This window comes from Lemur catta, chromosome 8 (assembly GCF_020740605.2).
Source record: "Lemur catta isolate mLemCat1 chromosome 8, mLemCat1.pri, whole genome shotgun sequence".
Taxonomy (NCBI): domain Eukaryota; kingdom Metazoa; phylum Chordata; class Mammalia; order Primates; family Lemuridae; genus Lemur; species Lemur catta.
The window spans coordinates 23,500,633-23,514,211 of NC_059135.1; the positions used below are offsets into that span (position 1 = coordinate 23,500,633).

At 36.1% G+C, this 13,579-nt stretch overlaps 1 protein-coding gene across 1 annotated transcript in view; it reads right to left on the reverse strand.

The window, feature by feature from the left end:
• CPS1 (carbamoyl-phosphate synthase 1) overlaps positions 1-13,579 on the reverse strand; it is a 116,341-nt gene that overhangs the window by 20,592 nt on the left and 82,170 nt on the right. The window contains exons 26-29 of the mRNA XM_045559790.1: positions 8,813-9,007; positions 8,312-8,379; positions 6,382-6,457; positions 1,581-1,658 (exon numbers count right to left, since the gene is read on the reverse strand). Coding sequence (XP_045415746.1) covers positions 1,581-1,658; positions 6,382-6,457; positions 8,312-8,379; positions 8,813-9,007 — 417 coding nt within the window. The remainder of the gene's footprint in view (positions 1-1,580; positions 1,659-6,381; positions 6,458-8,311; positions 8,380-8,812; positions 9,008-13,579) is intronic.

A 13,579-nucleotide genomic window follows, 5' to 3' on the forward strand; every position in this document is an offset into this window, starting at 1 on the left:
AATGGTTACTGTCTCGGAGAGTGTGTCTCATTGAGTGTTTATAAGGATAGAAGAGAACATATGAAGTGTCTAGGATGATACTTGATGTATCATAAGAGCTCTTTTTTATTTTTGTACAGTGCCTAGAAAAGGAGAGGCAATCATCCCACTGAGTTCTGGAACAGTCATACTGTATCTGAAATTCTATGCCCATGTCTGAATATGACAGTTTAAAAACTACCTGAATAACCTGGAACACTTCCAAAAGGGAGCACACAGGATGATGTGCAATGGTCAATGTCTGAGAGTAGCTTAGGGCAAGTGCACATTCTGGCAAGCTAGACCAAATCAGGCCCATAGACCAGCATTACCTCACAGCACAATGTTAGCAAACATAGGAATGTCTCTAGACCAGTCTTACATTCTCAGCTTCCATATAGGTACAATCACATTCCTCTTATTTTATACTCAATCTTTAAATACTTAAAATGTGGAAATAGGGGAGAGATTAAACTCATGCTCTGAAACTCAGGAAGGCGGCAGGGATGAGAATTCCAGGGAAGCAGACCTTATTTCAAGATAGAGAATATCTGAGATATAAAAAAAACAATCACAATACATAATCTTAGAATATTTTGTGCTTTGTATCACCAAAGAGTTTAAAACAAAACACATGACCACCTTCTAGGGGTGCTGTAAATAAAATTCCTGTCTCTTGGGTGGGGGGCTACAATAAATTATCTCTAAAGGGGGATTCAACTCAAGATTATATGATTCTGTGGTAAAGTAGACACCATTGCAATTTAAAAAAAAAAAACAAAAAACCTATACTGAACTGCTAATCTGTAAGAAAAAAAAAGGAAAAGAACCTTTAACATCTTCAGTAGTGTTTTGAAGTATTTGAAAAGCAAAAGATGAAGGCTAACTTTTCATCTTTCCTTAAAGCAAATAAAATGGCATGGACTCCCTAAAACATAACTTTCTATTATTTCAAGATAAATCACAAATGCCTTATTAACACAACTAGCAAACTAAAGTAAAACATTCTTCACATTTTGATTTCTCCCTGAAGTTGAAGGCATTCCTTGTATTAATAATACAAGATGTGATATGGGAAGCCAATTTTATGTTATTATCCTTATCCAACCTACTCTGTTTGGTTTGCCTTTATTAACCTGATAAAAAGTGGGGAGGGTGGGAAATGAAGAAAGCAGAAAAACAAGGGATTCAATTAGGAACTTCAGAAAGAAAAGTATTGGATGTTTTTATAATATCCATTGAAACATGAAAGGAAAACTACAGACAAAAGAAAATGAGAGAAAGTCTATTCAAAAAGAATGATGAGTACAGGATGATAATTAATTTCAAATACCATCAAAGAGAAATCCTAACAGTATGAAACACAGAAAATACGAAACCTGTGACACACACTGAATTGTCAGGGAATTTGATTTTTTTTTTTACTGAATAGCTTCTGCATTATTATTGGAGACCTGTTTTGTAGAACTCATGAATTCTAACCTGTGAATGTTTCAAGATTGCTAAAGAAAAAAAAACTGATGGGAAGGCAGGGATAGGGGAGATGAGGATAAACCACTTACCCTTCCATCTTTGCCGACAGCATCCATTTCTACTTCCCGGGCCCCCTCAATAAATTTTGTCAGCACCACTGGGTGCTCCTGTCACCAAGGAAAACAGAGGAGCAGGATATTTAGCTAAAATTGTGTGTATAATGTCAAATAGGTCACATACCTTAAGTAAATATCAGGGCAATACTTGCAAAAAAAACCTCAAGGCTAAACATACTACATAAACTCATTAGTCAATCTATGTTGTAAGAACAAGGTCATTCTCTGCTTACAGTCAGGCAGGGGCTCTTTCTCCAACTTTGAGTGCTCATCAAACTGAACATGAGTGCGGAAATCCCAAACTTAGGCTTCTAGGCTATTTAGAGAACAGAGGGTGCTAAGAAGGAAGTAGAATGTGGCTTCCTCCTCTGCTACCAGAATCATGAAATATTTCTCTATTTTTTCTATAATTATACATTATTATTGGTTCAGATTCTTTGTCTCTTCCTACCCTCACCTTTTCCAAGCACTACTACTTCTTAAATCAGTTCTCTATATGAGAATTGTGAAATAACTTAGAAGGAAAGCAGTATTTTGTTTCAATTTTATTGGGCAGAAGATGAAATCCTTTGCCTGAAATTGATTTGCCTTATACCACCATCTAGAGTATGACATTTGTGACTATACATTTTTCTTAATTAATCTTAAAATGTTCTTTCTTTCTTGGCTGTTCCAGATCCCTTGCCATTCTTTATTATTTTTTATTCTATTTTTTAGACACAGTCTTGCTCTGTTGCTCAGACGAGCACAATGGCCCAATCATAGCTCACTGTAACCTCATCCTTCTGGGCTCAAGTGACCCTCCCACCTCAGCCTCCCAAGTATCTAGGACTACAGGTATGTGCCACCACACTCAGTGAATTTTTTAAAACTATTTTTTATAGATGAGGGTCTTGCTGTGGTGCCCAGGCTGGTTTGGAACTCCTGACCTCAAGATATCCTCCCACCTGGGCCTCCCAAAGTGCTGGGATTAGAGGCATGAGCCACTGCACCCAGCCACTCTTAAAGTACTTTCCACACTCAGTTCCTCCATGACACGGTCGGGATGCCCTCTACAACCTGACCACCACTTGCTTTTTTCCAGACTAAATGAAGAGGTTGACTGAAGATCTGCCGGTTTAAATACCTTCTCCTCTGTGCCCTTGGTACCAGCAACCCAGGCCACTTGTTGTTTTCTTACCAAGCCCTGCACTCACGTACCTCTGTGCCTCTCTTCCCCTTATGCACTCTGTACCTTTCCTCCTCAGCTTCCTCTCTCAAATCTCAACTCATCCTACAAGGCCACCTCCTTCCTGAAGCCTTCTCTGAACATCTCATTTTCCCCTGAACATAAACCCTTTCTGGACACTATCATGAAATTTATTATCTTGTATACATGTGTTAAATTTAACATATCCTATCTCCTTCAACAGAACACTTTAAATAGAATTGAATTTTGTGGTAAAGTCAAGGTAAACAATGTTTTGTGCCATTAAAAAGTTTCTCTCTTTTTAAAATTTATTATTGAATGAGGTAAATTTGCACACTTACTTCCAAAAGCCTATTGTGCAGGCAACTATTTGGTAGCCAAAAAAAAAAAAAAAGATTTCTCTCCATCTCTGTCCCTTATTTTTTAAATATTAGATGTTTCCTACAGTTGGCCTAGTAGAGCTTTGTTGAGACCATGTGGAGGGTTTTTTTCTATATCATGATGGGAACAGCACAATTCAAAAAAGGTAAAGTTTCCTAGCTGTCTTAGGTTCTCTGGCCAAGGCTGAGATGGGGATTCTTGTTCAAGTGATTTATTGTGGGAGTTAGAAAAGTGACGGGGCAGCAGGAAAAAGCTATTACATTGTGGTCTCGGTGGATCCTGGATTCAGCCTTGCCCCAGGGAGCTCTGCAGCATGACTGCCACCGCAGAGCTAAGTCCCATGCTGAGGCAGAGGTCAGTCACTGTCTAGGGCTCTGAGGGTGGAGGTGGGAGGGATGAGGGATCTGGCCTCCTGCTTAATGAGGCTCCCATTTGACTGAGAAGAGTTATCCAGAAAAGAGTTCAGTTAAAGGGTGTCATCAGCTACCCCAGCAGTTGGGGGATGGCTCCTCCCACAGGTAGAGGAACGCAGGTGGGACAACAGCATCCACCCTCCTGGCCAAATGAACAAATCTATGAAACAGTCCTTACTATGTTCGAGAAGAAAAAGCTCTTAATATATTTCAATACTTCAGCAGCATTATGAATTCTTAAAACACTTTCTTCCTTTGGAATCTGTGAACTACATTTCCATGCTTCTTTCTCAGACTCTTTCATGGTTCTTTCTTTTCCAGCCAGTTCTTCAACACCAGTATTCCTCTAGTGTCTGTCTTAGCTCTTCCTCATCTTCTACACCCTCTCCCTCAGTGACTGCTCCCATTCTCAAAGCTTTAATTCAAGTGAGACTCTATTTATTTCAAAATCTGTATTTACATCTCTATGTCTAGGTGTGATTTTTGACTCTCAGTTCCAAATCTATAAAACCCTCTGCCTTCAAATCATCTCCACTTGGATTCCTCACAGGCAGTTCACATTCCAAAGGTTGAAAATTAAATATATGATCCCACCCTCCAGAATGTTCTCTTTCTCCAGTGTTCCATATCTCAATAAATGGCACCACCATCCATCCAGTTGTCCAAGGCAAAAATGCAAGAGTCATCCTGTATCCTCTTTCACCCTACACCTCCATCCTCTCATTAATTCCTTTCAATGCACATCCTCAATAGTTCTCTCCATCTTTCATGTCATTACTCTGATCCAAGGCACTGTCATCCTACCCTGAGCCACAGCACAGCTCACTAACTTCTTTCCATGAATTCAGTCTCACCCCATAATTCACCCTCTCTGCATTATAGCAGACTAATTTTTCTAAAATAGAAAATAGAACTAAAATCCAAACTCATTGTAATGACTGACAATGTCTCCATTATCTGTCCCCTGTCTACCCTACTTATCTACCATCATTATAATCAACACCGTGTTTGATGTCCTAGCCATATAGCAGATGCTTTATCAGTTTCTAGAAACTCCATGCTTTTCCTCACCTTCAGGTCTTTACAGGTGCTGTTCCTTTCTTCCTACTCATACCCACAATGTAAGCCTTTCACCCAGTTAGCCCAGAATCAACCATCAGACATCAATTTAAAAGCCCCTTCCTCAGGGACTGGACCTTAAGGCTTTTACAGCATCCTGAATTTTCTCTACTGCAATGCTCATTGCTCGTTATACTTAATTGTAATTATTTGATGTCTGTTGTCCCTAGCAATAAAAGCTCTCTGTGAGAGCAGAGATTGTGTCTTTCTTTTCATGAATATAATAACCCTGATACTGAGAACAATGCCATTATATAGCAGGTGCTATGTAGGAATGAATATATATAAACAGAGGAATGATTTATAGGGGCTGCTTTTCCTCGAAATTCATTGAATTGTGCACCCCAGATTCTGCTATAATTTCATGAGGAGAATTGAACCAGAAAGTATTTAATCAGAACATCTCTATTATTAACCTTTGGTCCCATAAGGGTTCTGTCCACATGCTACCAGAAAAAGTATATATTTTTCAAAATCTTCTACTGAGTAGAAGTCCTGTGAGGTCTAGTGTTCCAGGCAGAAAAGAGAGGACACACGTGCCTCATGACTCACATGAGACTAGCTGGGTACAGTTGCAGGCTCCTCAGAAGGGGAGCATGGCAGGACCCCTCACAGGGAGTAGGGTAGAAGAGAGGACAGCTGGTGTCCCCCTCCAGAGTGTACTCATGAAAACTGGCCCATTAGAAAGATTCCCTCTTCAGTTATCTGACATTCCCACAAACATGAATTCAAAATCCACCTGGGTTTCTTTGTTTCACACTCTTTGCCTCTTCTCACTCTTTATCTTTATCTACTCTGTTCACCCCCCAGACATGCTTGGGGAGCCACTCTCATACGGGCGAGGACCCGGCTTCCTGTGTGCAGGATCAGTCCGCGCTCTTTATTCCTCTGTGAGATACCTCTGATTTCACCCTTCCAAACTCCAGTTGCCTAACATCAAACTCTTCTCTACGAGTTGTTCTTTTTTTTTTTTTTTTTCACCACTCCAACTAGCTTTTGAAAGCTTTTAAAAGGAAAACATTACTTTTATCCTCTACATTACAAAGACCACAGATCAATAACCCCACTGGGTAAATCTTAAATGGATCACACCGAGGTAACACCGAAGGAGGAAGTAAAAGCTGGGGGCAGTGGAGGAAAGTGGTTGAGTCACTACAAAATTGTAAACACTTTTATTAACTCACAAATGGAATGTGCCAAAACGAAAAAAGAAAAAAAAATGGTTGAATGAGGCGACTTATTATTAAAGTTGCATTTTTGACTAAGGCAAAGTTCCCAGGTATGAAAATTAAAAATCAGGGAAGCTTTCACTGGTTAGTGGTGAGCATGGTTAGGCAGCCCTAACCATGGTTAGGGAATCCCAGGAATGGCTTGACCAGTATTTCACCCATGGGGAGAACAAGAATGCTTATCCTTTTAGACTCCTGGAGTCTAAAAACATATAAATCTCTATTTTGATCAAATAAGCACAGGTCTCCGTCTTCTACTAATCCTATAAATCTAATTATAATTTAATGTTTTTGAGTTTTCTCATTGTCATATGTAGGAGACTAGTAGATAGAAGGGGGGGAATACTTATCCTAACAACATTGTGTGAAAGAAAAATGGCATACAAAATAAGGTAGCAATTAACAGAAGAGATAAAAGTCACTAGGAAGAAATTGGACACTACCTGAGAGACTCTAGTGGCCTCCTCTAGGAACTTCTTCATTTCATCCTCAGAGAATACCACATTCATGGCAGACCCACTGGGAAAAGAGAAAAAGAAAAGGCAGGTCAGTTTCATGCTAGCGTGCTAGACTCGAATGATTCTCAGAACAGTTCCAGGCAACCTCTAGTTCCCATCTGGGCTGAATAGGAAGATGCCTTGTTCAGTTGAGACTTTACTCCATTTAATCACCAAGACAATTGACCCAAGTATAAAGTCACCGAAGTTGAGGACAGAGAAAGAAGGTGAGACCTGTAATAATACCTGAAGAGAAGAGCAGACTGGTAGCTCTAGAGATTGTTCTTCTCCAAGGTTTGCCCTTTCTGGTTTAGTTTTAGCATTCTACTGCTTCCAGGTAATTCTTAAACCTTAACAGGTGTCAGCCCAGAACATAATTTCCCTAACCCTGTTTCTTCTGAGTTAATTAACAATAGTTGATCTTAACCCACTAGTACATTGTGAAAGCAGACTATTCTACTACCTAAACCAGATTACAAAAGAACCAATTTTTTAGTAACATTTGCAAATATACAATATCTAACTGAAACTTTTTCTATTGTGTCCTTCCTTTTAAATGCATGGGAAATATTGCTATCAGAAATCAATTTTCTCTGAATTTTAATATTTTCAAATTGGAATGGGAGGAGGAGGAAAGGAAGAATAGTAAGAGGAAGGGAAGAAATAAGAGAAAAATTACTTTCCCTTTGCTTTTGCTTTTAAAAAGTAGCATTTTCTCTACCTTTTCTACTCTATTATAAATTTCACTTTTTTGATTTTTTAAAATGTATTTTTAATTAACAGATAATAATTGTGTATATTTATGGGGTAGAATGTAAAGTTTTGATCTATGTATACATTATAGAAAGATTCAGTCAAGCTAATTAACATATCTATCACCTCACCCATTTATCATTCTATTACAGATTTCTGCATAAAGAACTTTCAATTGCTTTATCTGTTAAGACAGGAAGGCTAAAGCAAGAACACTGATAATTCAAAGTATAGGAAACTGGAACAAAGATTATAAATTGCAAAAATGAGAAAGGAAGTTTAGTAGTCAAAGCATTTTTTCAATACTTCCTTAAATGTGGGCATGTTGTTTAAATTAATTTACATTAATTCCTCAAAGAAGTAGTATCATTAGACTGTAGTTTACAAAAAAAATGTCATTTAAATAAAACGGAAAGTTTTCCACCTCATTTGAAATTTTTCATTATTTTAAAGGATTCCCATCTCAAATTCCATTTACACTTTCAAATTGTGCACAGCAAATTGTGTTTCTCTTATTATCCCCTGTTCAGTGAAGTAGTTCCTTACATGTGGTAACATCTGAAGAGAATAAGTGATAATTCACAACTTCGCCTTTTATGATAGAAGTTAGTTTCAAAGTTTAATATAAAAGATCCTCACTGTTCCTGTTTCTCATCATTATAATTCATCTATTAAAAAAATCTGATCTCAAAAACCAAAATTTCAAAACAAAGGCAATATCCAAAGGTGCTGAAAATAGTCAAAGAGAAGCTGTCATTTCTGGGTATCAGAAAACAGATACTGGTGGGACATATCCCAATTTGTGTGTGTGTGTGTGTTTAATTGGCTTCTTCTTTAATGTTCTTTAATGTAAAGTAACCTTCCCTTAGTTTGGCAAGGAGATTCCTTAAGCTATGCTTCTAGATGTAGGACTGTAGTCTCTTCCCATTGCCAATTCCTGAAGGAAAAGCATTAAGCTGACCGTTCGTGCATTGGTCTTCAAACTGGATGTGATGATTTAGGGATTGTCAATGGGTTTCACAAATTACTACACATAGAAGCCTAGTGCTAACAGCATACAGCAGACACTTCTGTATCTCCCAATTTTCAAATCATTGTTTTGGAAAACAATATACAGTATTACCTCAAAACATAGGAAGGTCTCAACAGGCAGGGGTAGCCCACAGACTTTGCAAATTCTAGTGCTTCATTCTAATTAATAGAAACAATTAGATAATATTAAAACAGATAAAAGTATGAATAGTTTAAAATATGCAATAAAATTGAAGGACAGTATTGTTAGGTCAAGTGGCAACTCAACTTTTTATTCTTTTTCTCAAAAGACACCATTAAAATGTATATTGGACATCAAAATACATAAAGTTTCTAGCTTCTGATTCTAAATATCAAATCTAGTTCAAAAATAGTTTGAACCTCTTTCCATGACCTGAATCTTAATGAGGATAGTGCTATCAATTTATAATCAGCCTTTAACTGCAATCATGGAAATACAGCAACTGTAAAGTAAATTTACTAAGCATGGTACATCCTATCTGCCCTGTAGTTAACACCTTCAATAGTTAACATTCAGGTTACAACTCTTCACAAAAGAACATTGAGAAAAGACACTTGTTTCTCTCCTTACCAAAGTATTAACAGCTTTCCACGGTGCCTGAGCCACCTTCAGCTCATCCAAGACAGCTGAGAAGATGGACCGATCCTCAGCCCTGTCGATCTGCAATGGACTTGTGCCCATGATCTTGACACCATTCTTATACAGAGGGACTGCCAGGTTGTTTGGAATCTGGCCCCCGACTGATATGATGCAGCCACCACATGCCTAGAAAAGACATACACAATATCAACCACTGGAGTAACTTTATCATGAGTGGACAACCGTGCTGATATTGCCTCCATTTTCTTAATGGTAATGCTTAACTGGATTGTGATATTCTCATCTCTGCTATCAATGGATAATATTAAATTATTCCACAAAGAAAAAAACATACTTAGTTTTGACTTCCCAGGTGCTTAGATATTAAAATCAATGCAAGACTTCCACACAACTAAACATGACTATCATTTGTAACATTAGCATGTGTGGCAATTGGAAAAGAAAAACCAATGAATTTTCACAATGTACTCTATACTATACTCAATTATTAAATAATGGCTGCACTACTGTTGTAGTTTCCTAAATTGATACAGATAATCTCCTTCCAGCACTCACCTATACTGTATTCCTCCACCCCAGCACTTATCTATCACCACCTTTCTCAGCCTCAGGAAGACTACCTACCCATTACCCTCACCTAGCTACACTCCCACTAGCAAACTCTCTACTTCCCTGGCTGTGTCATTTCTCCTCTCCTCTAGCTTGTCTAACCTCTAGTCACCCCTTAACTAAAGTCCATTCTAAATCTCACCTACCACTTTGATGACCTAATCCACCATCCTCTCTCCTTTGCTGCAACCTTGGCACCTGTCTACAGTACCCAGTCACTGAATTTAGTTCCTATTTCCTTACTATTTAGTACTTACTTTAAAAGCTGTGCCAGAATCTTTAGCCCTAATTTGGATGTTTGAGTAGTATAAGATTTCCTTACTTAAAACCCAATCTCCTATTAGCAGTCAAAACTTCAAGACGAAAAGAAATTAACTCATCAAATCTCAAAGTTTCTCAAGACTGGTGTTGTAGTGGTCAGGGTGAACCAGTGTGAGGCAGTTGGGAATTGGGTTTGCAGTTTTACGTCCCTTCCTGGCGAGGTTCCCTCTGGGTACCATCCCCCCCACCAAGTTTAGTCTTTTTGTCTATAAAATTAGGATAATACCTGCCTACTTCACAAGGTTGCTATGTACGTTAAATAAGATAATAAACATTAAAGCTCCTATATGTTGTCAGTGTATTAAAAAAAGATGTAATTATTAATATCAAAAATGTTATATTATCTGATAGGCCATTGAGCTTTACATAATTTGTGTTTGCTCTAATGACCCACTAATGAATATTAGTAGAATTGCTGAAGTGATGTGTATGTGCCAAATGTATTTTGTCATTACTTAAAATCATTCTGAAATGCTCTTATAAGTGATGAAGCTAATTTCTCTCTGATGAGAGCAATTATAGTACTTCCTAAACAAACACCCTGCAATTGAGTGCTTAAAGGCATTGTAAACAGTATTGAAATTAATAACCCACTGTGCTGCATATTTATAAGTATACTTAAGCTACTTTTATCATCATTTCAAAATATGTTCAACAGACATTTTTATAAAACCTTTAAAAAGAATTATTCTCTTTACCATAATCACATTTTTATGTTCTTATTATTTTTGGTTTATTAACAGTGTTGTTTTTGAGGCTGAAAAACAAATTCTTCAATTAAATGTGTACAAAAAGTCTCATGGTGAAAGATTTCAAAGTAATTTTTAAAAATTAAGAAAGAAATAGCAACTTATGAGCACAAGTTGGAGTCAACTGGACTAAATAGAAGCTTAAAGTTGAATAAAAAAGGCCTTACTTAATAAGTATATCAATATTTTTCAAAACAGCTCTATAAAATTGATTTATCTTTTTCAAGAAATTAACAACTTTCAAAACAATAGTAAAATAATAGTTGTTATTCTTTATTACTCTTTATTGAGGATTCTACTGTGTCTTCTGGACTGTCTGTTTTGATCTTCACAATATCCTTCTGAAGTGATTATTATTATCCTCATTTTACAACTAAAGAAACTGAGCTTCCATGAAGGTAAAGTGACATGCCCATATCTCTTACCTAGCAAATACAGCTACAGAGCTTGTATGTGAACTCTCTTCTACAGATTGTAAAGCAGCTATGTTCAAGTAATTTACCAAATATCTGAATCTTAAACTAACTCTACTTTTCCAGCTGGTTTCAGAAGTGGTTAATGTTAGAGGATAAAAGAAAAGCTATTTCTAAAACATTCTTTCAGAAAAGTGGCAGATAGAAAAATGTTCAGCACAAAACCAAATTCTCATCCTTGACCTCCAGAGTCAGAAATCATCACTGGGAAGACAAATCATGTCCACAGGAGTGTTTTAGAGTAACAATGTGATGGTGTCATGTAGGTTTTGCCCATACAGCAAAAGGAATTCAGTACAAGAACATGTTTGTAGGGTGAAGTGAATGTAGCACATTTTCATGAAAGAATTCAGTCATAAATTGGCCCCAATTTGTAGGGACACAAGGACAGAACTTGGTATCCCACACAGGTAAATCATCTTTATAATAATCACTTCTTCCTAAATAATTTCAAGTAATCTACTGAAATAAAACATTCTAAAGTTCAGATATTGTTTCACAGATTTCTAAAATACTTAGGCTTAAAATCAACAATTAGGCTCCCAAAGTTCCATTGATCCTACCTGGATTTGTTTGTATCTTTTTTACCCATCTTAGTTTTCTAATTTTTTAAACCTGATATCACTAAGCTAACACACCACCAGAATATTTCCAAAACAATTCTCAAGTTGCAATCACACCAGAAATTTATTTTCAACAGTAAAATATTTAAAAGAAATACTTAAAATTTATGAGGATATCTTAACTTCTCCTAGAAACTAGTCACTTTGCTCGGTCCTTATTTTTATGAACAAATTAAGCATGATATTATTAATATACACAAAATGTCACGTGAGAGAATTTATCTTACTGACAGAAATAGTATTTTCCTCATTAAAAATGCCTCTGATTTTTGCAATTTGATGGATTATCTCCAATTTACAAAATTCCACTATTTATACATCTGCCAATGAGAAGGATCATGCTTTGTGTTTTAGTAATTTACATTTTAGTAAAAGATATGTTACATTTTAGGCACAATCTTAGGATAATATTTAATTATAATTAAACTAAATGCTAGAAATGAAACCCACTTCTGTCTAGAGTCATACATTCTTTAATGAGTTTTGCCTATCACTAATTAATGTCTGTCATTATTTCATTCAACTAAAGATTTGTTACAGAAGTACCATTGTCTATGTATAAGTATATACATCATATTCTCATGTTCTTCAACATGACATTTTAAATTACTTCATAATATATAGTAACACTATACGTTTAAATGCCATTTCATTTTAAAGAAGGGCCAACCTATTTCTATCATACTGACTTCAGTTACAGTAAAAGAATCTTATTATAAGCCATGTATAAATGTATCCAAAGCCATTTATAGATATTTCTAATCTCCCCTTAAACCATTTTTCAGGAAAATAATTATGTGTAAAATGCCTGTTGCTATTGCCTGTAATGCTTTTTAATATTTTTAAAATGAGCCTTTGATTTTTCACATATTTATACCATGAATCTCAGTGTTATTGTTAATCTCTTGAAGGTAGGATCCTGTTTTTTAGAGTTATCATGTTGAACCTGGCATCTATAAGATGCTCAAAAATTGTTTGTAGAATGCATTTATTTTGATGTCCACCTATCTATATGAAATGAATATTAAGGAGTCATTAGAAAACCCATGTCAAAGGGAGAACTAAAAATAGTGTATATTGTACCTAATCGAATTATATTGAAAGATTAGTAGTCTAGGCTCAAATAGATATCTATGATTATATTAATACATCCATCCTAAATTTGTCTATTTTTTCTTTATAATGGTAAAATCATCACATTGTTGTAGTACTATACTTTATGCTTTACAATGTGACTTCAATCATAAATTCCGTGTTAACTGCACAGTACCTGCAAGTAACATGCTTTTAATGTGCAAAGTCAAAGAGTCTTCAAGTCAAAACTAGAATTTAAGTATTGTGGTTCCAATTCAGTACTTTTTTTTTTCTCTAAGTGACCACATTTTAAACACAGGGATGATTGTCTGTGGTAAGGAATTAACTGTAATGACATCAAAAACATAGCTACTGGACAACACTCTGAAATTTTCCAGTTGTTATTTATAAAAGTTGCTACATTTCTCTTTAATGCCTTTAAAAGTTTCCATTTATTAAAAAGAAATTTAAAACAGGAAGTGATTGTGTTCTTTTCCAGAAGAAGTAGTTATTTTTTTAAGTGTAAGATAATTTAACTTGTTCTCCAGACTATGAATCCACAGTCAAATTGCATTTAATAGTATTGGAGTGGGAATGGAGGAGCAACTTAAGTGAAGGCTATAAAGAAACCAAAATAATTCAAAATTCAGAATAGACTCACTGATCTTAAACTGAAGGTTAATAGCTTCCTCTGATGGAGCAAGGAATTAGCTGGTCTTGTGTGAACAATTGACTCTTCTGGGAACCGTTCATCATTAAACCATATCACATGAACTAGAAAGAGGCTGTTTATTATATGACTAAATGACCAATTAAATCACTCTGCAAAATATTTATGAGGGGCCATCTTGTACTAGTTAACATGTGGCTGGCACATGTTATAATACC